This window comes from Mustela lutreola, chromosome 4, assembly GCF_030435805.1.
Source record: "Mustela lutreola isolate mMusLut2 chromosome 4, mMusLut2.pri, whole genome shotgun sequence".
In the NCBI taxonomy this organism is placed as follows: Eukaryota; Metazoa; Chordata; class Mammalia; order Carnivora; family Mustelidae; genus Mustela; species Mustela lutreola.
The window spans coordinates 106,990,048-107,015,547 of NC_081293.1; the positions used below are offsets into that span (position 1 = coordinate 106,990,048).

At 42.7% G+C, this 25,500-nt stretch overlaps 1 protein-coding gene across 1 annotated transcript in view; it reads right to left on the reverse strand.

Moving 5' to 3' along the window:
- The window catches only part of ABCA13 (ATP binding cassette subfamily A member 13), a 320,534-nt gene that overhangs the window by 37,282 nt on the left and 257,752 nt on the right, over positions 1-25,500 (reverse strand). Inside the window, exon 56 of the mRNA XM_059172525.1 lies at positions 24,863-24,972. Within this exon, the coding sequence (XP_059028508.1) occupies positions 24,863-24,972 (110 nt within the window). The remainder of the gene's footprint in view (positions 1-24,862; positions 24,973-25,500) is intronic.

Here is a 25,500-nt window from a genome sequence, read left to right on the forward strand (position 1 = left end):
CACATAAAGAAGGAAGAGGGGGAAAATAAGACTAAAAAATAAATAAATAAAAATTTAAAAAAGGAGGAGGGGGAGAAACAAGATTTTAAAAAAAGGAAGAGGAGGTAATCGTCTTGGTAATGAATAGAGTTCTCTGGCTGTTAGAGCAGCCTCGGTCTACAGGAAAGTTGCACAGAAAGTGCGTGAAGTTCCCACACCCTGCCTCACCTCTCACCCAGAATCTCGCCCCCATCGTGACCCTCTCGCTTTGCTCTGGTGCTGTTGTTTCAGTGCACGAACCCAGAGTGAGACACTTACTCACTGAGGTCCTTACTTGATATTCGAGCTCACTCTGGGTGCTGTGCATTTCTGTCTGCTCTGTCCCACTCACAGAACCCCGTATCAACAGTATCACAGAGAACTCTCCATTGCCTTAGAGATCCTCTGTGCTCTACCCCATGCACCCCGCCCTCCCCCTCCCCGGCAACAACTGGATACATGGATACTGTCCACGTATCTTCGCGTTTTCCAGAAGGTCGCAGAGCTGGAATCATGCAGCACACAGGTCTTCGGAGAGCCTTCTTCCATTAGTGAAACGCATTTAAGGTTCCTCCCTGTGCTCTCATAGCTTGACAGTCATTCCTCACTGATGAATAATATTCCATACTTCAGACGCACCCCGGTGCATTCATTCATTTGTCTACTGAATCTTGACCATTTCACTGCCGTGATTTGATGATAACGCTGCTGCAAGCATTAGTCTACAGGGAGGGTGGGGCGGTTGTGCATGGAAGTTCTCAGATCATCTGTACGAATACCCAGGAGCAGGACGGCTGCGTGATATCATAAGGTCATGGTTCATTTTGTAAGAAAGTCACAGACTGTCCTCGGGAGTGGCCCTACCACATTCATTTCCAGTGAACAAGAGCTCATATTCCTCCCCATCCTCACCAGCGTTTGGTACTGTCAGCATTTGGGATTTTAGTCATTCCAGTGGGTGTATATATACTCACCATATGCGTGTGCAATTCCGTAACAACGTACGATGTTCCCCGTCCTCTCCTGGGTGATCTGTACATCTGCTTTGGTGAAGTATCCCTTCAGTCGTTCTGACCATATTCTATTTGGGTTATTTATTTTCTTCCTGTTGGGTTCTTTGTATCTTTTGGAGCCACAAGCTTTTTATCAGATACACTTTCTGAAAATATTTTCTCCCCATCTATGGCTCATGTGTTCTGTCCCCTCAAAGGGCTCTTCAAGAGTAGACTTTCTGTTTATTTTAACAGAGCCCAACTTACTCTTTGATCCGTATGCGAATTAGAAGTGTGTTGTTTAATCCCTGAAAATTTGGGGACTTTCCAGCTGTCTCTCTGTTATTCCTGACTTAATTCTATCGTCCTCTGAAAGCATATTTTATACGACATCTACTTTAAAAATGTTCAGGTGTGATTTACCGCCCAGAATGCCATCCATCCTGATGATCTTCCATGTGAGCTGGAGAAGAAAGGGCATGCTGCTGTTCTTGAGTAAAATATTCTAGAAATGTCAATCAGGTCCATTTGATTAATGGGCTGCTTGGTTAAACTCTACCCTGACCCCATTTTCCGCCTGTGGGATCTGTCAGTTACCGAAAGGGGGATGTTGATGTCTCCCGGCTGGTGCGAGATGCGACCTCTTCTCCCTCGGCTCCGTCACCTGTCCTCCCAGATTCTGACATGGTGGGGCCCTTACATCCTGCAGAGAACTGGCTTCTTTGTCCTTCAGTAATATCCCCCTTTTCTCCTGACCATTTTCTTTCTTTTTTTTTTTTTTTTTTTTTTTTTTGCCCTAAAGTCTGCTCTATCTCAAATTAATGTGGCACCTCGAAATTTCTTTTAATTAATGTTAGCACGATGGATCTTTCTTTTCCCCATTACATATTTGGATATTTTAAACCTTTTTAAAAGTATTTTATTTATTTACTTGATAGACAGAGATCACAAGTAGGCAGAGAGGCAGGCAGAGAGGGAGGGAGAGAGGGAAGCAGGCTCCCTGCTGAGCAGAGAACCCGATGTGGTGCTCGATCCCAGGACCCCAGAATCATGACCTGAGCCAAAGGCAGAGGCTTAACCCACTGAACCAGCCAGGTGCCATTTGGATTTCTTAAAGATTTCATTTAGTTATTTATTTAGTTATTTATTCTTATTTGCAGTGGGAGAGTAGGGGGCAGGGCGGAGGGATGGAAAGAATCCCAGACATACTTGGTGTTGAGTGTGGACCCCGACATGGGGCTCACTCTCACAACCCTGAGATCAAGACCTGAGCCAAGACCAAGAGTTGGACCCTTAACCGACTGAGCCATTCAGGTACCCCATCTGCTATGTTTGAAACACCTTTCTATTCGGGCCCCTTGCTTCTCTTCCCTTTCTTTTTCTGCCTTGTCTGGTTTAAGTTGAACATTCTATGCGATTTCATTTTCTCTCCTCTCTTAGAATATCCATTATACTTCTTTTTAAATTTTTTTGCGGTTGTTCCAGAGTTCATAATATACATTCACAACCATTCCAAATCCACTTGCAAAAAAGTAATATTAATAAAGTGCAAATATCGTAATAACAGAGTGTTCTCAATCCCTCCTTCTCTTCCCACACAGGATTACCACCACTCCTGTCACTTAGCCAGAAGCTACGAGAACTGAATACAATGTTGCTGTTATGATTTTAAACAAACTATTACTTGCATGATCGATTAGAGATGATAAATGTAAAAAGTCTTCAATTATGCTTTCTCTAATGCTCATCCATTCTTTATGCAAATCTGACTTTGCAACCTCTATTATTTTCCTTCTTTCAACATTTCTTGCAAGACAGGTCTGCTGGTGACACAGGCCTTCTGTTTTCATTTCTCCTTCACCTTTGAAAGATAATTTCATTGAATTCAGAATTCTAGTGTGTGGTTATTTTCATCTGAAAGCTTTAATATTCCATCCCGTCTTCCTTCTTTCATGGTTTCTGAGAATCCAATGTCGTATTTATCTCTATCTCTGTAGGTAAAGTTATCTTTCCCCCATGCCAGCTTCCTTCAAGAATCAGTCTTCGAGGGGCATCTGGGTGTCTCTGTGGGTTAAAGCCTCTGCCTTCGGCTCAGGTCATGATCTTAGCATCCTGGGATCCAGCCCCCAATTGGGCTCTCTGCTCAGTGGGGAGCCTGCTTCCCTTCCTCTCTCTCTGTCTGACTCTCTGCCTACTTGTGACCTATCTGTCAAATTAATAAATAAAATCTTAAAAAAAAAAAAAAAAAGAATCAGTCTTTGACTTTTTACAGCTTGAATATCATATGATTAAGTGTAGGCTTTGGGTATTCTTCTTATTTGGTGTTTTGTCAACATCCTTATCTGCACTTTGTGATCCATCATACATTTTAGGGGAAAAAACGCCATCATTATTCAAATATTTCTTCTGTCCCTTTCTCTTGTACTCCTGCTGGTATCACCATTATGTATGCTTGTCAGGTGTTATAACTATCACAATTCCCTGATATTCTGTTCCATCTTTTCTTTTTATTTCTCTTAATGTATCTGCAAGTTCACTGATTCTTTCCTCCACCATGTCGAGTCAACGGATGAGCCCATCAGGGGCGTTCTTCCTTCTCTCATTCTTTTTATTCTCATTCTTCTCTCTGACTGTGTTTCTTTTGATTTCTCGCATTTTTCTTTTTTTTTTTTTTAAGATTTTATTTATTTATTTGACAGAGAGAGAACACAGCAGGGGAAGTGGGAGAGGGAGAAGCAGGCTTCCCATCAAGCAGGAAGCCCAGTGCGGGGTTCAATCCCAGGATGCTGGGATCATGACCTGAGCTGAAGGCAGAAGCTTAACGACTGAGCCACCCAGGTGCCCCTAGCATTTTTCTTCTTAAACAGTGTCCATCTTTCTGCTAACATTACCCATTTGTTCTTTCACAATGTCTACTTTTACAGTCCTTAGTACATCAATCAGAGTTATTTTAAATTCCCAATCTGATACTGCACCATCTGCCATATCAGAGTCTGGTTTTAACTCTCATTTTGTCTCTATGGAATGTGTTTTTTGTCTTTCAGTGTGCCTTGTAATCTTTTGGTGGAAAATTGGACATTATTTATCAGATAAAAAGAAATTTAGGTACAGGGTGCCTGGGTGACTCAGTCAGTTAAGCCTCTGATTCTTGATGTCAACTCAGGTCATGATCTCAGTGTCCTGGGATGAAGCTCCACATTGGGCTCCCCACTCAGCAGGGCATCTGCTTGTCTCCCTCTCTGTCTGCCCCTCCCCTCACTCACATGCTCTCTCTCTGAAATAAATAGGTAAGTCTTAAAAAAAAAAAAGAAAAGAAAAGAGATGTAGGTAGATGTGTCTTTCTTGTGAAGGTACATTTATCCAGCTTGGAGTTAATTTGTAATTATCATTTTCTGTAGATGAAGTATCAGAGGGCAAATCTCCTCAGGTGTCCTATTTTTATCTCGCCTGTTGTCTTTGAGCTTCCTGCAGACTTCATCATAAACAGGGTCTGGAGGTCACTTCTTTTAGCTGTGATTCCCTGTTACCACACAGAAGACTTACTGAAGAGGTGGGGAGAGGTGTGTGGAAGGGAAGTGTCTATAAGCCTATCTTTACAAATCAGTATTTTATTTTAATGTCTTAAGGAATCTTCACACTGTTTTCCAGAGTGGCAGCACCAACTTGCATTCCCACCAACAGTGTAAGAGGGTGCCCCTTTCTCCACATCCTCTCCAACACACGGTGTTTACTGTCTTGTTGATTTTGGCCCTTCTAACTGGTGTAAGGTGGTCTCTCAATGTGGTTTTGAGATGAATACTTTTGTATCAACATGGATGGGACTGGAGGAGATTATGCTGAGTGAAATAAGTCAAGCAGAGAGAGTCAGTTATCATATGGTTTCACTTACTTATGGAGCATAAGGAATAATACGGAGGACATAGGGAGATGGAGAGGAGAAGGGAGTTGGGGAAATCGGAGGGGGAGACGAACCATGAGAGACTGTGGACTCTGAGAAACAAACTAAGGGTTTTGGAGGGGAGGGGATGGGGGGATGGGTGAGTCTGGTGGTGGGTATTGTGGAGGGCACAGATTGTATGGGGCACTGGGTGTGGTGCATAAACAATGAATCTTGGAACACTGAAAAAAAATTTAACTTAATTTTTTTAAAAAGGAAAAGAAAAGAAATCAGTATTTTAGCGAACCTGAGCTGGGCTTTTCCTTCCCCCACATCAAGGGCTCACGGGGACTGGTGTGGGGTGTTGCCCTTCCCCCAGGCTGGTTACGCACTGCTAAAACACCCACTGGTTACGGCCTAGTAAAAATATTTCCTATTAGGAAGAACAGAAGTCTTTGGGCATTTTTCAAAATGATTACTCTTCTCCCCCAGAGAAGCACCAAGAGATTTTTCTACAACAGATTGGCAACCTCATGAGGCTCTGGGAAATAAAACTCACAAAAGTGCACGGGCCCGAGACCAGGCCCACTGGGTGTCTTCATCTCTCAAGGGAGCCCACACTGAACTTGTAGCAACTCATCAGTTAGAGCTTAAGGGTTCCTACTGATGCTAGTTCCCCTGGTGAGTTGGGACGCTGTGACTCTACTGGTCAGCCTCTTCGAGTGGGCAGGCTGAAGAGTGCTCTGTGACCTCAATGGTCTGACGAATCTAAGAAGAGTTGCTTATTTTTGGTTTATTCAGTTATTTTCCTGTTGCAAAGATGTGAAGGAGGATTTCCAAACCCTTGACCTGCTGGACCACAGTTCAGCATCAGTAACTCTTCCACTAGAGTTGTGTTTCGTTGTTCCTACGCTGTCTGCCTCTGACACACGAAGAACCACATATTAAATATCTCTCTCCATTCCCTATGTTATCTACCTCTCGCTTACTCATCAATTCAATGAATTTTTATTTTACTTTTTTTTTTTTAAGATTTCATTTATTTATTAAAGAAACAGAGAGAGAGAACATGAGCAGAGGAGATCGGCAGAGAGAGAGGAGGAGGAAACAGGCTCCCTGCTGAACAGAGAGCCCAACACGGGGCTCAATCCTAGGACCCTGGGACCATGACCTGAGCTGAAGGCAGAGGCTTCACTAACTGAGCCACTCAGGCGCCCCTTCAATTAACTTTTAATCTATACTTGGAAAAGGTACATCTATGACACTGTTAATTTAATATTTGATACTTTTAAGCCTATTCTTATAAATGACAAATATACCAGAAAACTGCTGCTATGACCTACTGTGTACTATTTTAAAGATTTATTTACTTATTTTTAGAGAGAGTGAGCACAAGCAGGAGGGGCAGAGAGGGAGGGAGAATCTCAGGCAGACTCTGACACGGGGCCCGATTTCACCACCCTGAGATCACAAGCTGAGCCAGACCAAGAGCTGGACACTTACCCAACCGAGCCACCCAGGTGTCCCACTGTGTACTTTTATTCCTTTATACAGTCCATATCAGGTCCATATTCTTTTCTCTTTAAAGTTCAATGGGGGATTCTGTCATGAAACATTTCCCCCTTCATGTTATAGAACTTTCCCTTTTCAAATCCTAAGTATATTGTTTTAGTAGTTTCTTAAAATTTCATAAGTCCATACATTATTTTCACAGTTCTACTCCTTCTTCTCTGTTCCAGTTTTTGAACAATAACAGTCGTGTTGTACCTGTTTAGCTGTTCACTCATTCTTGTACAAGACAAGAATTGGTTATGAAAAAAAGACACAAAAAGTAAGAAGTATTGGTAGGATACAGAAAGACTGAAGCCCTTGCACACTTTTGTTTAGAATATCAAATAGTGCAGGTGCTATGGAAAACAATATGGCATTTCTACAAGAAAACTAAAAAACAATAAACATCGACCATATGATTCAGTGATTCTACTTCTGAGTATATACTCAAAAGAACTGAAAGCAGTAATACAAATACACTCATACATCAATTCATGCATCTGTGCCCACAGAAGGATTGATTACTCACAACAAATGGCGGATAGAACAGTGTTCACTGATGAATGATTTGATAAACAAAACATATATATCGTCCTTGAGAAGTAAAGAAACTGTGACACATACAGGAAAGGAAACAAAGGCAAAACCAAACTACTGGGACTACAGCAAAATAAAAAGCTTTTCAACAGCAAAGGAAATAATGAACAAAACAAAAAGTAACCTAGTGAATAGGAAAAGCTACTTGCAAATGATATATCCAATAAAGGGTTAGGATCCAAAATATATAAAGAATTTTTAGAACTCAATACCAGAAAATCCAAATAATCCAACTGAGAATTGGCAGAGGACCTGAGTAGACTTTCTATTTCAAATAAGACCCTCAGATGGCCAGCAGACCCATGAATAGATGCTCAATGTCACTCATCATCAGGGAAATGCAAAACGAAAGCACCATGAGAATCCACCTCACACCTGTCAGAACGGCTAAAATCAACAACACAAGAATAACAGGTGTTGACAAGGATGCAGAGAAATGGAAAGCCTTTCTCCCTTTGGGTGGGAGTGCAAGCTGGTACAGCCGCTCTGGAAACAGCATGGAGGTTCCCCAAGAAGTTGAAAATAGAGCTACCCTACGACCCAGCATCTCACTACTGGGTTTTCACCCAAAGGATATAGAAATACTGATTTGAAGGGGCTCCTGTGCTCCTATGTTTATAGCAGCAATGTCCACAATAACCAAACTATGGACAGAGCCCAAATGTCCGTGGACTGATGAATGGGTGAAGAAGATGTGGGGGGTATGCCCAGTCGCGGAAAAGAATGAAATCTCGCCATTTACAATGATACGGATGGAGCTAGAGTGTATTATGGTAAGTAAAGTCAGAAAAAGACAAAAACCAGTTGATTTCACTCTTATGCGGAATTTAAGAAACAAAACAGATGAATATCGAGAGAAAAAAGAGAGAGAAAAACCAGGAAATAGACTCTTAACAATAGAGAACAAACTGAGGGTTGCTGGAGGGGAGGGGAGTGGGGGATGAGCGTTAAGGAGCCGCATGTTGCAATGAGCACTGGGTGTTGTACGCAAAAGATGAATCTCTAGGGGTGCCTGGGTGGCTCAGTGGGTTAAAGCCTCTGCCTTTGACTCAGGTCATGATCTCAGGGTCCTGGGTTCGAGCCCCGCATCGGGCTCTCTGCTCAACGGGGAGCCTACTTCTTCCTCTCTCTCTGCCTGCCTCTCTGACTACTTGTGATCTCTCTGTCTCTGTCAAGTAAATAAATAAAATCTTAAAAAAAAAAAAAAAAAGATGAATCTCTAACTTCCACTCCAAAACGAGTATGTTTAGTGGAATAAATAAAAAATTGAGGCTACAAAAAGTAATAATAAATTTTAAAAAATTTAAACCCTCCCCCAAAATATAAAAATGCAGCTTATACAAGTGGTGGATTTTTTGGTAAATCATATATCTAATAATGTCCTTGTTCTGGAATACATAAGTAATGCCTACAACTTACGAACAAAATTGCACGTAACCCAACTTTTTAAATGGGCAAAGTATCTGAATATAGATTCCTCCAAAGATGCACAAATTGTCAATAAGCATAGAAAAAAAATATGATTGGCACCACTAGCCATTAGGAAAATGCAAGTCAAACCCACGGTGAAGTACCGCTTCACACCTGCTAGGTGTGAAGGGACATAATACATGATTGGGAGGGCGTGGAAACATTCTAACCTTAGTGCACTACCGGTAGGGATATAAAATAGTGCAGCTGCTTTAAAAAGCAGCTTGTGTTCTCAGCTGCTCCGCTGATTATCTGCTGTATGTGACCCAGGATGACTCTCAGCTAGCCACTCAAAAGGTCTGAAAACATACAGCCACAAAAAAACTCACACATTCCGCGTTTGTGACAGCATGACCCAGAGTAGTGAAATAGCAGAAACGCCCTAATGTTCCTCCGTTGAGGAACAGATGGAGAAAATTTGAGACATTCATTCAACTGAACATTGTTCAGTCATGGAAACAAAATACTAACACATGCTACAACACAGATAAACTTGGAAAACAATACGCCAAACAAAAGAAGAGAAACACAAATCGGGTTGTACAAGTCCATTTTTTTTTAAAGATTTTATTTATTTATTTGACAGACAGAGATCACAAGTAGGCAGAGAGGCAGGCAGAGAGGCAGGCAGACAGGAGGAAGCAGGCTCCCTGCTGAGCAGAGAGCCTGGTGCGGGGCTCGATGCGGGGCTCAATCCCAGGACCCTGAGATCATGACCTGAGCCGAAGGCAGACACTTAACCCACTGAGCCCTGCCGTGTGGACGCTTCTCGACTGAGACCGTCCATGATGGGGGCTTCTGGGTCCCGGCATGGTCTCTGTCCTGGGGGAAGACCATGTGCATGGACTATCACAATAAAAATTCATCCAGCCCCGTACTTATGATTTTTAGCTGTTCTACATCTCCATGTAAAGTTCACATTTTAAAAATGGTTCATCTGCACGTGTTAACTTATAAAACTCCTTGCACCGGCTTCAGCATGGAAATACGTTTATCTGGGTTCTGCTGGAATGAGTTTTCCTGGTCTCTTAACAGCCCTGCCCCAATCAGCTAACTAGCTCTATGCGATTTAGATTTATTTATTTATTTTTAAGGATTTTAATTATTTGAGAGAGAGAGAAAGAGGGAGAGAGCACATGAGTAGGGCAGGGGGAGCAGCAGAGGGAGAAACAGACTCCCTGCTGAACAGGAAGCCTGAACCAGGGCTTGATCCCAGGACCCTGGGTTCACGTCCTAAGCCAAAGACGGATGATTAACAGACTGAGTCACCCAGGTGCCCCGAAACTTCTGTGTAAACAGTACAAGCCATTTAAAGATGTGGGAGATCTATTTAAATGTTTCTTCTCACTGCTCAGTGGCCCCAAGGCCTCTCCTGCCTCCGCAATGCTCACACCCATGTTTATTCCTTCCCCGTTGGGGTCTCTGAGATGCAGAACAGGTTAGTAATGGCAGCTGGGGATGTGGGAATTTAACAACAGAAAGAGTACGATCGTCCTTCTGTCTTCAGAACTACTCATCACCCAGGACCCTAATGGCTGCCTAAATTTGAGTGACAGGGGAGTGATATTTTTATTTTATTTTAAGATTTTATTTATTTATTTGACAGAGAGAGACACAGCAAGAGTGGGAACACAAGCCAGGGGAGTGGAAGAGGGAGAAGCAGGCTTCCCGCTGAGCAGGAGCCTGATGCGGGGCTCGATCTCAGGACCCTGGGATCATGATCTGAACCACTCAGGTGCCCCTGGGAGTGACATTTTTAAATTAAGGACAAGATTTCACACTGGAATGGAATGAAGAGCCCTTTCCTCTACTGTCAGAGCAGAACATCTTCTGTTGGCCCTGCAAGTAAAAACGTTTGCATTTGCGCTCAGTTAATGGACACTGCCCCGCTCAAATCTTACACATAAGAGATCTGGCATTTATTATGAATGGTATCCACTGCTGTGGGTAGTTTGGTAGATTGTCTGCAGAAAGGAGCCCGAGGCTCCTGAACCAAAGTGGGGCTAGGTCTTTAAGTAGCATTAAAGACACATTAAGTCAAAGCATCCTGTGGCCTCTCTAGGTCTGTTTTGTTAGCCCAAATACCTGCTGTTCTGTGAGTAGCTAAAATACTTTATCAACATGTAGGAGAAAAGAATTGTCTAGAGAGATCGATCGATACCTCAGAGTTTAGGTGAACAGGACCCATTTCAGTGGTGCTTTGTTATAAACCAGATGGAGACACCAAGTGGGCACAGCCTTGTGGAAATCTGCACAGAAAAGGTCACATGACAATGACGCTATGGGATGAGGCCAGAGTCTAACATCTAAGCCAGAGTTCATCCCACCTGACCTAGAAGATGAGCCTGTGGTTAAAATCTCAGCCTATCTGGGAGTGATGCTACGAACCATTGTGTACATCAAGCCCACTGTCAATCACTTATGTTATTAGAAAATGCCCTGCCCTATCTCATGGTTTGCACACCCCCGCATGTTGGTTATCCGCACCCGATAAAGGAGGTCACAATGTTCTGTACGCTTTATGCTTCCGCACCTCTTGGAAAGGCAAGACATTTTTCAAGTAAGGATCTGACATAAAAATGAACTCCAAGCGGCTTTTATCAGGATGTGACCTGACCAGCTTTTTCCCCTGCTTTCTTTATTTAATGATGTAACCCAGCAAGGAATTCTGAAAATTAAATAGAATGTTTTGAGTCTTCTGAGAGGTTTCTGCCAAGCCAGTGTTTCAATATTCAGGAAGACCTTGCCTGGGTTCTACCTCTCACTTCACGCATTTAATTCCCTTTATATTATCAGCAGTCTGTAAGCCGTCAGAGTGAGTTATAAAAAGAGCCAACACAGAACAGCTTTCCTTCCGAGTCAGATTTTTAAACCTGTCTGCCTTCAAACTGCTTGATGCTTTATGGCCACTGTGCACACATCATCCCAGAGTCTACTCACTAGTGTCCCCCAGAGCCTTCACCAGGTGAATTCAGGGCTGTTTTTACAACTGGTTCCTGAGTAACTGGACTGTCCATGAGCTGTTCATTGGCTCTTGGACAGGAGCCATGTGTTGGGAGAAGCTTCTGAGCCCATGAACAAAGGCAGTAACTGGATCTGCACCCTCCACGCTGGCTGCACGTCATTTCAGAAAGAATATCATGCCTCCATATTGTTTTCTTTCCTAAACATGGGTCAGTAAGATGTTTTTACCTCATCTTCTAAAGGCTAGAATAAGTCCATTCCCTGGGTTTAAACCTACACACACACACACACACACACACACCCCGCAGATTTTACCATCTATACTCATAAGCGATATGGGAAATTCAAGATATCAACCATATTTAGAGGTATCATTCCTGTGAGAAACCAAGTCTTTCCAACCAGCCTAAGAAATAAATACTGATGTCCACACAGTTTCCGGTTGTTCAGCCATAGGTACGCCAGGTCAATGACCACTCTCTCATCCAATCTTAGCATCATCCTGCCAAAGCCATACCTGAGTGAGTCGGACCATCAGCCCTACCACATCTGGCATTTTCCTTTTGCTTCCTCCCACAGATGTTAGAGAGAAGGAGGAAGGGAATGAGTGCTGGGACTGAGAAGACAGTCACCACTAACTCCACACTCTGTGACCAAGGCAAGGGTTTCACCGGCCTGGCCTTCAGCTCTTCACCCATAAGAGGAAGGGGTTGAGCATTTATTGAGGAACTACTAGGTATCGGTTCAGATAGCTCGTGATCCAGCAAACTTACCTATGAAATATGAAACACAATGTGACAGGATATGTTAATGGTAATATGGTCAAGTGTTGCTTGGGATGGAGTGAGAATAATTCTATCTTCCCAAAGGGTGGCCATAGACTTGTTTGTGCTTGACTCTGATGGACAGCTGGAGCTCACCAGATATAAGAGGTACATGGGGAATATAGAAAGAGGGTCAAAGAAGGAACACAGAGAACATGATGGGCATCAGAAATCTTATGCAATGCTGAGGAAGGCTTGGCTCCCAGGCAGGGAGGGTACCCACAGGAGAACGGTGTATACAGGGGACTTTTATGGAGAGCTAATGAACTTAGAAAATATACAAACTGATTTTTTTTATTTGACAGAGAGAGATCACAAGTCGGCAGAGCATCAGGCAGAGAGAGTGGGGAAAGCAGGCTTCCCGCTAAGCAGAAAGCCCAAAGCAGGGCTCAACCCCAGGACCCTGAGACCATGACCTGAGCCGAAGGCAGTGGCTTAACCCATTGAGCTGCCCAGGCACTCCTACAAACAGATTTTAACATTAAAATCTCGTGTTAAAACTTTCACACAGCTTGATAGATAACCTCTAAGTTTGAGATTGCTTCTGACAATCTTTGGACAAAGGAAATCAAATGTTAGAATAACCTCAGGGAAAAAAGGATTGTAAATTGATGAAGACTTCAATCTAGCTTTTGTGTTTAAATGTCTACGAAAGGAAGCAATAGCCCCGATATTCGTCTTCAGTGAACATTATCCTTTAATGAACAAAATGCTGAGGGACATTCTCTGCCGGAGGTTTTCAGAGTTTTTCTAATATCCCTTTGTAATGAAACAGATAACCCAAGATGATGTAATTCCAGTGGTAGGTCAGTATAGAAACCCAGAAAGATGTATGTTAGCATAGGATACAGCCCCAGTGCGGGAATAATAAATTACACCCCACACTACATGTGAGAGGTCAGCAGTTCTCCACATACTGAAGGAATTTTCCATGAACAAAGGAAATGATAAGGGGACAGGGGCCTGGGTGGCTCAGTCAGTTAAGCGTCCGACTCTTGGTTTCAGCTCAGGTCATGATCCCAGGGCCGTAGGACTGAGCCCTGCATGGGGCTCTCTGCATGGCCGATCATGCAGCCTGCTTAGGATTCTCTCTCTCTTCTCCCTTTGCCCCTCCCTCCGTCCTCAAACTCTATCTCTCAAAAACAAATGAATGAATGATTGAATGAATGAATGAAACTCTCAGCTCTAGTGGTGCAACAGCTCTGTTGGTCATGGGTCAGAATGACACCCCGAATAGCGTAGACCCCATCTAAGGTAATATGTTAGCAGATGTGCAGTAAATGTGGGCAGGTAATGTGCACAGAACCAAGCTTCTACACTCTGAACTCAGGGTATCCCCTTCCCCTGGGAAGCTTGAGGCAGAAGGCACCACGTATCTCCTGGAAACCATCAGTGAACAGTGACAATCTGGCCTGCCCCAGTGACATCAGTGTTGATGGCTGGTCTGTGCCCCCCGCCATGTCTAGGCTCTCCACACAACAGACACCACTGTCTCTTACAGAATAGGAAGGTTGGATCCAAGAGACACTTTGCTCCAAGAAAGGAAAATTCAAGAATACAACTGTGTTGAGGTGCCTGGGTGGCTCAGTCAGTTAAGTGTCTGACTCTGTTTCAGCTCAGGTCATGATCTCAGGGTCATGAGATCAAGCCCTGCATTGGGCTCTGAGCTGGGCATGGAGCCTGATTAAGATTCTCTCTTTCCCTCTACCCCTCCTCCCTGTGTTCTCTCTCTCTCTCTCTCTCTCTCTCTCAAATAAATAAATAAATCTTTTTTTAAAAAAATGAGATTAGAGTTAAAAAAAAAAGAATATAATTGTATGATACAGAAATGGCTCAGTACGTGCAGATGTAGAAATCCAGTGAAACAGGAGGAGGGCATCAGTATGGAAAGTGCGGAACACGAATGATAAACTCCCGTGATAGGATGTGAAAACTGGAAAGCCGGATGAAACGAGTGAACAGTTAATACGATTATAGCAACAATATGTCTTTATGTGTGTGTGTGTATGTCTGTGTGCAGGACAGGTAAGTCAGAGATGATGGAGACATGATAGATACATGAGAGACATGATAGATACACACATGCATAATACATACATGATAGATGGGTACATATAACTTATTGATAAATATATATATAATGCATACGCACATGATAGATGATAGGTATGGATAGATGATAGAACTTATTTTTTTCAAAACTGGGACTTCAAGAATAAAAATCACTTCATGTAAGATTATAGATGTTTTCCCTTCATTGTTTTTCTAAGCTGACATTGGTATTGTAAATCACCATTTAATTTAAGATGGGAGAGAAACAAATTTTCAAGTAATTCCTAGTTGGTGAGGTTATGGTTTAAATTACCCTGATCTGGGACTCATGTTAGTCTAAAGAAAAATCTGGCTTTTATAAGCAACAATGAGTGCTATGCCTTTTTTGTAATATTGGTATTACAGTGGTTTAAATGAAGCACAGTAATGTGTGTACAAGTTCCTAAGTGTGATACCCAGAACACCTGGCAATGTGATGGTTATATTAGTGCCTAATGGTTATTGCTCCCACGAATTCTCTGATAGTGATCAATCAAGACAGAAGGAAGCCAACGGGGGACGACAGAGAAGAAAGGTCTGTCCCAACTGGATGCATTAAAATGTAACAGACTCCAAAAATGTTGGTCTGACGTGTGACAAGAATGCCTGTCTTTTTAAAAATTTGATTTCTTTGAGAGAGAGAGAAAGAGTGAGCACAAGCAGGGGGAGCAGCAGAGTGAGAGGGAGAAGCAGACTCCCCGCTGAGCAGGGACCCCAATGCAGAACCCTGAGATGCTGACCTGAGCCGAAGTCAGACAATCAACCAACTGAACCACGCAGGGACCCCGAGAATGCCTATGCCTTAAAAGAGTTTTTCTAGTATTTAGTATTTAATTGCCTGACAATTTAACACATGATCATAATACAAGATATGGAAAGGAAAGGAGCAAACAAGGAAGAAATAAAAATTATCCATAATCCTTACTCAGGTGTACAGCTACTGACCACCTGCCGAGGCTTTCTTCCAGCTCCTTCCTGCACGCTGCCGTTCTGTCCTTTCTGTTTATATTCTTGCTGCTGAGAAGGTGGTCTTTGGTTTAACTCAGCACAAGCTCAAGGGAACCTCCTGTAACCGTGGAAATGTTCTGTATCTGACTGAAACAGACACTGTTAAACTCATATACTGCCCTGCTCGCGCCACTGACTTGGATTTATAAGTGAATGTATTTAAGTGGAAGCTTGAAGGCACCCGGGGGGCTCAGTCAATTCAGCATCTGACTCTTGATTACAGCTCAAGTCAGGATCTCAGGGTCCTGGGATCGAGCCCCGTGTCGGGTTCCAGGCTCAGCACGGAGTCCGCTTGGAATCCCCTCTCCCCCTGCTCCTCCCCCTCAGATAAACTTAAAAAAAAATTATGAAGCTTCGAAGGCACACATGGTGAGTGACTGCTGCTTTGAACAAACACAAGCCTAATTTTACTTCTTTATGGTCTTTTTCTCTCTTCTTTCCTTAAGATCTTATCTGTATGTTTGGATTCTGCAGTTGTCCTATAAAATGTCCAGGTATGAGTATCTTCTTAATAGTTCTGCTTGAGAAGCATCATGGTTTTCTATGAGAACTATTACGTAATGGCCTCAGGGAAATTTAGTAACATCATTACTAAGTTAGAAGCATCTTGAAATACATGAAGTTGTGAAGTTTCTGAAAGGGAAGTTAAAAGTTCCCTACAGTGGCCTGGAAAATCGAGGAGCTATACTTCGAGATCTCTGACCATTCCTTGTGGGCAGCTTGTTTGCTTTCTAAAGTGCAAATTAAAGTGATGGTGTTTCACCAAAAAGATTACATATAATTTTATATATGTACATATGTACTATATGTGTATGTATAAATGTAATATAATATATAACAATACACATGCATACACATATATATATATACACATACACATATATGGCCAATACAAATTCAGAGAAATACTATAATGTGAGTGTATATATGTCTGAGAAAGCTAAAATTTTGCCATATAAAAGCTCTTTTTGAAAGAAATACTTTATACATACACGTATATATATATGTGTGTGTGTGTGTATATATATATACATGTATATATATACATGTATATATATGTGTGTGTATATATCATATATATGTGTGTGTGTATTATATATACACAATCATGTTGCTGATCAGAGTGAAAGTCTTACCGATTACGGGAAGTAAGAAGCAGGATCAAGAACAGGCAGGGGCACCCGGGTGGGCTCATTCCATTGAGTATCTGACTCTTGGTTTCAGCTCACCCCAGGGTCCTGGGGAGTCGGCTCGTCTCCCTCTTCCTCTGCCCGGCCCCCTGCTCATGCTCTCTAAGATAAATAGAAAAATCTTTTTAAAAAACAGATCAAGGGCGCCAGGGTGGCTCAGTGGGTTAAGCCACTGCCTTCGGCTCAGGTCATGATCTCAGGGTCCTGGGATCGAGTCCCGCATCGGGCTTTCTGTTCAGCAGGGAGCCTGCTTCCCTCTCTCTCTCTCTGCCTGCCTCTCCGTCTACTGTGATCTCTGTCTGTCAAATAAACAAATAAAATCTTAAAAAAAAAAAAAAAAAAACAGATCAAGAGCAGGTAAGAGAGGTGAACTGAAAGGAAACAAACTAACAGGGTTTGGAGTTTGCTCAGATTTCTGTCACCCTGTAGATAGCTACCTGTGGGTAATCCTCAGTCAGCAGGACCAGCACAAAGCTGGCACAGACTGACAGACACAAGGCTGCTAGCAACTCGACATTGATGAACTCATGTGACACACGGAGTGCGAAGGGCTGGCTGATCCAAGAGCTAACAGAACCACACCCGAGCCTCACGCAGACTGTCCGTCCCTCACAGCCAGGACTGAGGAGTGACTTCCCTATTGTGAGGCTACGCAACTTATCCCTCTGGAAAATTCCAGAGTCTGATCTGCTTCCAGAAAGGGACAGGCCGGCATTGGTTGGCTCTGAGGCAGTGCCTGAGTCCTCTGGCTACTCTAGTGACAATCAGTGACCTGAATTCCAATAGCAAGCGATCTGGCAACTTCTACGTTGAAAACTTGGATTCACATCCTCTGCCCCTTTCCAGAAGTCCTGACTTCTGCACCTGGGGGTAGTTTGGTCAGGATGAGGTCCCCCTCCCCAGGCTGTCACAACCATCAGATGAGATCACAAACGCCAAGCCCCTCATGTAGTGGGATGCTTGGTGAACACTAGAGTCACAGTACTTTGTAATTACTGTGATTAGCATTTATTCTGTCTAGAGAGGCCACAAACAATCTACCTACACATCCAATGGTGTCACAAACTAGGCAATGAGGAGGGCCGGGGACTGTGACAAACTAGGAAGCCCATTCTGACCAAGTGCCATCCAGTTCCAACATGCATATGCGATCGTTGGCCTGCGGTCTTTCCATCCGTGACCACTGGCCTTGGACCAGGAGCTACAGATAATTTAAACCAAATTATAATGGTCAGTTATGAAATTCTAGACCTATTCTCTAATTGGAGGACATGCATTCATAGACATTAATAAATTAAACAAAAAGAAAACAGCTCTGTTCCTGATAATAGAACCTCAGAAAAGACACAAAGGGGACCTCAAAATGATATACGACGGTGCCGATGTATTCCAATTAGCTGTCAGTAAGTTATGAGCTTCATGGGCAGGAAGATACATAGTGGCTCTCTATGTAGTTAAAGATTCCATTGTGTTCTAATTACCCATTTAATTCCTTGAATACCAACGTGCAATTAACATTACAAATAATCAAGGTTAAAAATATAATTAATGCAAGTGTGATTTAGTTATAATTAAACTAATTACGCAGATATGTAGCATAATAAGGGACTTGCAGGCCATGAAGGAGATGTAAATGTATTCTTTCTTTCAAGAACAGCTATTTGAATTTCATTTTCCAATTAGTTTACAAATGATGGGATGTGATTATGAACAGGAGTCAGGCTTCCAGGGATGAGGAAAATAGACCATATATTTTTTTTTTTGGCTTTGGAAATTCAGATTCTTTTGTCCATCTGTACTCGTAGAGACGTTACGGAAACACACCATGCACACACACACACAACACACGCACCGAAGAAACAAAAACACACCTCTTCCTTCTACAGTTGCAGGGAAAATCAACAGCATAGTAACCTGAGACAAATTCCTTTCTATAGACGCAATTCCCTTCCAGAGTCTGCAACAGGATCACATGTAACTCAAACACTCCCCAGCCCATTGGTTCTGCTGTCTGCTGTTGAACAGGATAGTTCGAAATATTGACGTTTTATCAACTAACGCAGACCAATCAAAGCATAATTGTATCTTTGCCCACCGACACAGCAATTACAACAGTAAAGAGCCAACACAGACAGGGACATCTGGGCGGCTTAGTCAATTGAGCGTCTGACTCTTGGTTTCGGCTCAAGTCACGATTTCAGGGCTGTAAGATCGAACCCCACATCGGGCTCTGCACTCAGAGGGGAGTCTGCTTGGGGCTCTCTCTCTCCTTCTACACCTCCCCCACTTTCCCTCCCTCTCAAAAAAAATATCAGGTTAGGTGTTAGTCTAGGATCTGAAGGGTTTAAAGGGTATTGGTCTTGTTCTCTTTCTGCGCTACATACAGACTATAAAAGTATATCTGCTTTGTAAAAATTCACTGAGATCTTCCTTTCTATTTATGACTTAATTATATATCTTTTATAAATTATAAATAACTTCTATTTGTAACATTTCTATTTATAACTATTTTTCTATTTATAACTTACTCTGTGCGCATGTGTGTATATATGGAAAGGTTCTTGAAATGAAATTTTTTAAAATATTAAACCAAGAAACACAAGTTTTTGAATCTCAGAAATGCTCTTCCATCAAACTTTCTAAAAGATTAACGCAGAATTATATATGTCATTTAAAAGACAGTGACAGTAATAATACTTTTTACATTTTCAGGATCAAGGTAGAGCTGTACAAAGAACTATGTTTGTACACTTAATGATTTGATCATTTATTTAGGGGAAGAAGACTTTAAAAACCACTCAAATCAAGAAGTTAGAATCAGTTAGAAATTAAAAGTACTTAAAAAATATTATTTTTTGGCAAGTCTAAAATTATTGTATATATTTATTTTTTATTATGTCCCACACAATTTTTATTTATTTATTTATTTATTTGAGAGAGCTTGAGAAAGAGAGAGAGAGTGGAAGGGCAGGGGGCTGAGGGAAAAAGGAGAAAGGGTCCCAAGCTGACTCCCCGCTGAGCAGGGAGCCTGATGCGGGACTCGATCCCAGGACTCTGAGATCATGACCTGAGCCCAAGGCAGATGCTTAACTGACTGAGCCACCCAGGGGCACTGAAAGAGTTAAAATTTTTAAATTAAGTAAATGGGTCTTTCACATAGTATAGTCAAAATTACAACAAAGATTAAAAATCAGAATAATTTAACAGGAGGGTTAGAAAATGAAAGTTTTCAACAACAAACTACTTTTAAGTAAACGAAAGGAGATGTACATCTGTGATAAAATTCAGTTTACTGCAGAAAGGTAGGAAGAGCTCAGTAATCAAAAATCTTTCCTTAATGACATAAATATGTCAAAAGAAAAAGAACTACAACGGGTTCATCTGTATGAGTGTTAAAATGATAAATTTAATGTTTGCCTTGAAGAACTTTAAATAAAATTGCAGAATAACACTAACAAGACACATACTATGCACATGGGTTTCAAACCACCACATTTAACAAAACAGAACTACTACTACTGGAGTGAACAATAGATACACTACCATTTCATAGTACTTTGAGAGCTCTTGGATAGTGCAAGGTTTGCGGAAGAATAAAAAGGTTTGCACAGAATAAAAATCTCAGTGCTTTCCAAATTAATCTATAAATGCAACATAAAATCAATTAAAATCTCAGTGGAAATTGCGGGCACAATGCTTTGCATGTCTTTCTGTACACGCAAAAAATGATGACTAGATTTTATTTGCTTCATTTTTGTTATGTAATTAGTGTCTAGAAAAGAAAAACATCTCGAACATCTCCGGGCATCAGAAACAAGGAGGAAGGGAGACCAGGATCTCAAGCCACTGCCTGCTGGGTTTTGGCTCCAAGTTACATAAAGCATCTGGAGGTCTGGCCCCTGCAAGACTGAACACACTCGTAAGGGGGACGTAACGGGGACTGAACACACCTCTGTGTGATGACAAGGGACCAGAATCAGGTCCAGTGTGGTAACTGGGTCTACAGCACAGCCTCACTCCTCCTGAAAGAGGCTGAGAGAAGCGGGCTGGGAACTCGGGGTACAAGAAGGCTGCTCATCCTCCAGGCCTCTCAGCAGGTCAGCACCAGGCAAAGCCGTGCCGTGACTGGAAATGGGATGGTTTCCCTATGGCTGCAAGCGGGAACCCTAAAGTCTTCAACACAAGACCTGGTTCTGCACGGGAGAGTCAGAGAATCACAAGAAGGAACCACCCAGCTGATAGAAGGTGTCACACAGGAAAAGAGAGAGCAAACGGCAAACACACAAACACACTCCCTGTGACGTCAGTGGCCGAGTCCCAAGCCATGAGAAAATTGAAGAAAAAATGAAAACAAACAAACGAGATTAAATGTTTCTTGATGGAGACAGATTCATCTGGATGAATAAATCTAAAAAAGATATGCAAGGAATGTATAAGGAAAAGTCCAAAATGTGACTAAGTGATATTTTTTAGGGACACCTGGGTGTCTCAGTCGGTGAAGTGTCTGCCTTCGGCTCAGGTCATGATCTCAGGGTCCTGGGATCGAGCCCCGCATCAGGCTCCCTGCTCAGTAGGAAGCCTGCTTCTCCCTCCTCCTCTGCCCCTCCCCACTCATGGCCCGCCCAAATAAATTCTAATAAATAAATACATAAAATCTTTTAAAAATAAATGAATGCTATTTTTTCAATGACCTAAATAAATGTCTATATATACCACAGTCATGGAAAAGGCAAACAGAATTTCATCAAGACCTCAATTTCCTCAAATTATAGTATAAAAATGTGATGCAATCCCAAGAAAGATGTAAATATTGTGACATTTTTATAGAGAGTGGTAAAAGGATCCTAAAAGTAATACATCATAAAGGTGCAGAAGAGTTCAAACAATACTGAAAATTAAGAACCCGGAGGACAGGCAGGCAATGTAGCCGCCTGGGAGGAAATGCGAAGCAGGAGAAACCAGAGCTGAGAGCCCAGCCTGTCCGAGGACTCACTATTACAGAAGTGCCTTTTGATGGACACAAAGACACCTTGGTGAGGAAGTGGCATTAAGCAAACTAGAACTCAGAACAGAAAAAATATCAAGGGGTGCCTGGGTGTTTCCATCAGCAGAGCTTCAGACTCTTGATTTCGGCTCAGGTCCTGATCTCAGGGTTGTGGGATAGAGCCCCACGCGGGGCTCAGTGCTGAGGTGATCATGGAGTCTGCTTGAGATTCTCTCTCTCCCTCTACTCCTCCCCGCCCCCCGACTCTGTCTCTAAAAATAACAAAATAAATAAACACATATTTTAAAAAACATCAAATTCTATTTCTACCACATGGTGACTCTAACTATTAATTAAAGACAATTTTAAAGTTTTTGACCTCAGAAAGAGAAGAATTTGTTAAGATTCAAAGAATAAGAAATACAAAGGAAAAAAAAAAAACACTAAATTGGCTTCGTCAAAACTGCAAACATCAACACATACAAACTTATAAAACAAAGTTAAAATTCAAGATACCAAAGAAAGATAATTCTTAAAACACATAAAACATGCAAAAGATTAGTTTCCGGTTGGTAGGGATGCCAGTTGGTGCAGCCACTCTGGAAAACAGTTAGGATGTTCCTTAAACAGTTACAGAGATACCCTACCATCCAGCAATTGCACTACGAGGTATTTACCCAAAGGATACAGAAATACTGATCTGAAGGGGCACATGTACCTTAATGTTTACAGCAGCAATGTCCACAACAGCCAAACTATGTCTATCAAGTGATGAATGGATAAAGATGGGGTGTGTGTATGTGCACACAGTGTAGATGTGTGATGTACACACACATGCACACACACACACACAGTGAAATGTGGCTCAGCCATCAGAAAAAATGAAATCTTGCCACTTCCAATGACAAGGATAGAACTAGAAGGTAATATATGAAGTGGAATAAGTCAGAAAATCAAAAATCATTTCACTCATATGGGGAAGTTAAGAGACAAAACATGTGAACATAGGGGAAGGAGAGGAGAACTAAACTAAGATGAAAACAGAGGGAGGCAACCCATAAGACACTCTTAAGCACGGAGAACAAACTGAGGGTTGCTGGAGGGAGGGGGTCACTGGGGATGGGTATTAAGGAGGGCACCTGTTGGGATGAGCACTGGGTGTTGCATGTAAGTGATGATCCCTAAATTCTACTCCTGAAACCAATATTACACTGCATGTTAACTGACTTGGATGTAAATGAAATTTTAAAAATAAAAATTTTAAAAATAATAAAAATTAAAATTAAAAAAAGATTCGTTTCTGGTTACAGGTATGAAAACTCTTACATTAAAGCAGAACAAAAAGACAGACAACCTTATAGAGAAAAGGGAAAAGGGCATGACAGGCAATTGGCAGGAAAGAAACCTACCAAACAACTGTGGGAAAACACTCGAGTTCATGAATAATCAAGGAAGTGCAAACCAATTGAACAATGAGATTTCATGCCTGCCTGATTTGTAAAAAAGAAAAACAAGAACTATTCTTGAAGGGGATTGGGAGATGCTTATGGAATAATATAAAGGAGGAATACCAAGTAAATGATCTTTATATGCTTGTCTGATTTTAACATGTGAATCTCTCCACATAAATACATTTAACCACCCATACTTCACGTAGGGATAATAGATAAAATTAGATATAGGGGCACCTGGGTGGCTCAGTCAGTTAAGCATCAGCCTTTGGCTCACGTCATGAGCCCTGGGTTCTGGGATCGAATTCCTGGTCGGGCTCCTTGCTCAGTGGGGAGTCTTCTTCTCTCTCTGCTGCTCCCCCTGCTTGCACTCTCTCTCTCTCAAATAAATAAACTCTTTCCAAAAATAGATACATACACATAGAGATGAATGCATGTTTAAATTACACTAGCAGGAGACGTGTAAATGTTAACACTGTGCCTTAGGAGTCCAAGAAAACCTCCCAGTGCCAGGCACATCATAGAAGGACAAGAAGTATTTGTTGATGCAAAGAATTAGCCAATTCATGGGTGATTTTCATATTTTTGAACAACTTTTTTTTTCAATTATTCTATTTAAACCCATATATACAAATCTCAGGTGCATGATTTCCAAGCGTGCTTAGGAGAGACTCTGCGACCCCAGCAGACAGACTGTGAAATCAACCAGGGTACTCAGACGGGAGCTGCTTATAGAAGGACCATCGGAGGACGTGGTTTTCCTTATATAAGTTGAGCAACAGACGTGTGAAATCTATTATAATCATTGTCAATTAGCAATCAATTTGCTGCAGTAGAAAAAAAAGATATATGCCAGGGGCCTTGTAATTGGTATGGAAGGGAAAAAGTGTGCAGAGATGGGGCCATGGAAACGTTTGTATTGGGACACATGTGACAGCATGTGAAGGGCTCGTCCGGAAAGAGCCCTAAGCTTGCAAGTGGACATTTTAATTAGTGTGATCAGGACAAGTTGGCTCCTCGGGCAAATTCAGAGCAAGAATCAAGCAGCCCATCCTGCCTCCAGAGAGGCTTAGAACCAGGAGTCTCTTTCTTAAGAGAGACGAGAACTTCTAACGGTCCAGACCAGGCAGAGATAGAGAAGTGGGCCTTTTATCTGACTGGACGATCTCGCCTCTGATGGCGCCCACACCCCTAGGGACAGTCCCCAAGTCACAGTGCAGTTAAGAAGGAATCAGAGGATGCTTGGAGGTAAAACTCTCTCTGGGGGGTTGCCCATAGAGCCCCCATGGGACCCAGTGGCCTCGGGCAGCCTGTGGCGTGCGCAACACCCAGCATCTTGCATGGTCTTTGCAGCAGGGAAAATACATGTCTTCCCTGCTCCCCCAGATGCCACCATCTCGATTCTCATGTGGATACTCACTCTGACCCAAAGCTGTCAACCACCTGAAAGAGGGGTCTGGGTGGCCAACGAGAGAATCAATGCCATTCCCTGGGGCCAATGTCCCATAGGTAGGGGTGTCTGAAGCTGGATCTGTTGGTGAAACAAGAATGGCCACCCTCTGGCCATTTCCCACTCACCCACATCAGCAGCCAGACACCTCAAGCCCACGGGGGGGTCACCAAAGAGGTCAGCCCTGCCTGCTTTCTGCAGACATGTCCTTGACCCTGTGGCCAGATGTGGGCAACTTATCTCATTGGCCCCGGAAGTTCCTCCCTATCTGAGGAGAGGCTCCTGGCAGCTAACCGGAGGGTAAATCTTGAGAGAAGTGTGTCTCAGACTCCTGGCACAGGATTGAGGGGATGAGGGCTGTCCCTAGGCAGCAAGAGCAACTGTCTTGGATTTACCCTGTGGCAGTCCTGGCGACAGCATGTCCTGAGGTTGGAGGGGCGTCCCCGTTCAGCATCTTGAATGTGGTGCTCTTCCCGGCCCCATTGGGCCCCAGGAGCCCAAAGCACTACATAGAGAAAAGACACAGGTGAGGAACAGCTAAATCACCACAGACAGCTTTGACTTCCAGATGGCTCGGACCCCACATTTCCGGCTTCTTCTACTCGTAGACCTTCAAATGCACACGACTGCACAAAGCACTTTGCAGAAGACCGTGGGATCTGAGCAAGGTGACCGTATCGACAATCGCCCAGGAAGAGTGAATCTGCGTAAGGAGCACTGCAGAGGGTCACGGGTGAGTGCCTGCCCCCAGGATAGTGCTGAGATTAACCGTCCGCTGCGGGGTCGTTCCAACAAGGTCCTGACTGTGTCCCTGTGTGGAGGACGAGTTTTTGAAACTCACTTCATTGTACTCATTATCCCCTGAAATACATCCAGGGGCATGGTTAGGGAGCTCAGTCAGTTAAACGTCTGAATCTTGGTTTCGGCTCAGGTCCTGATCTCGAGTTGTGAGATTGAGTCCTCAATCAGACTCCACGCTCAGTGCAGAGTCTGCTTACGATTCTCTCTCTCTTTCTCTAACTTCCCCCACCCC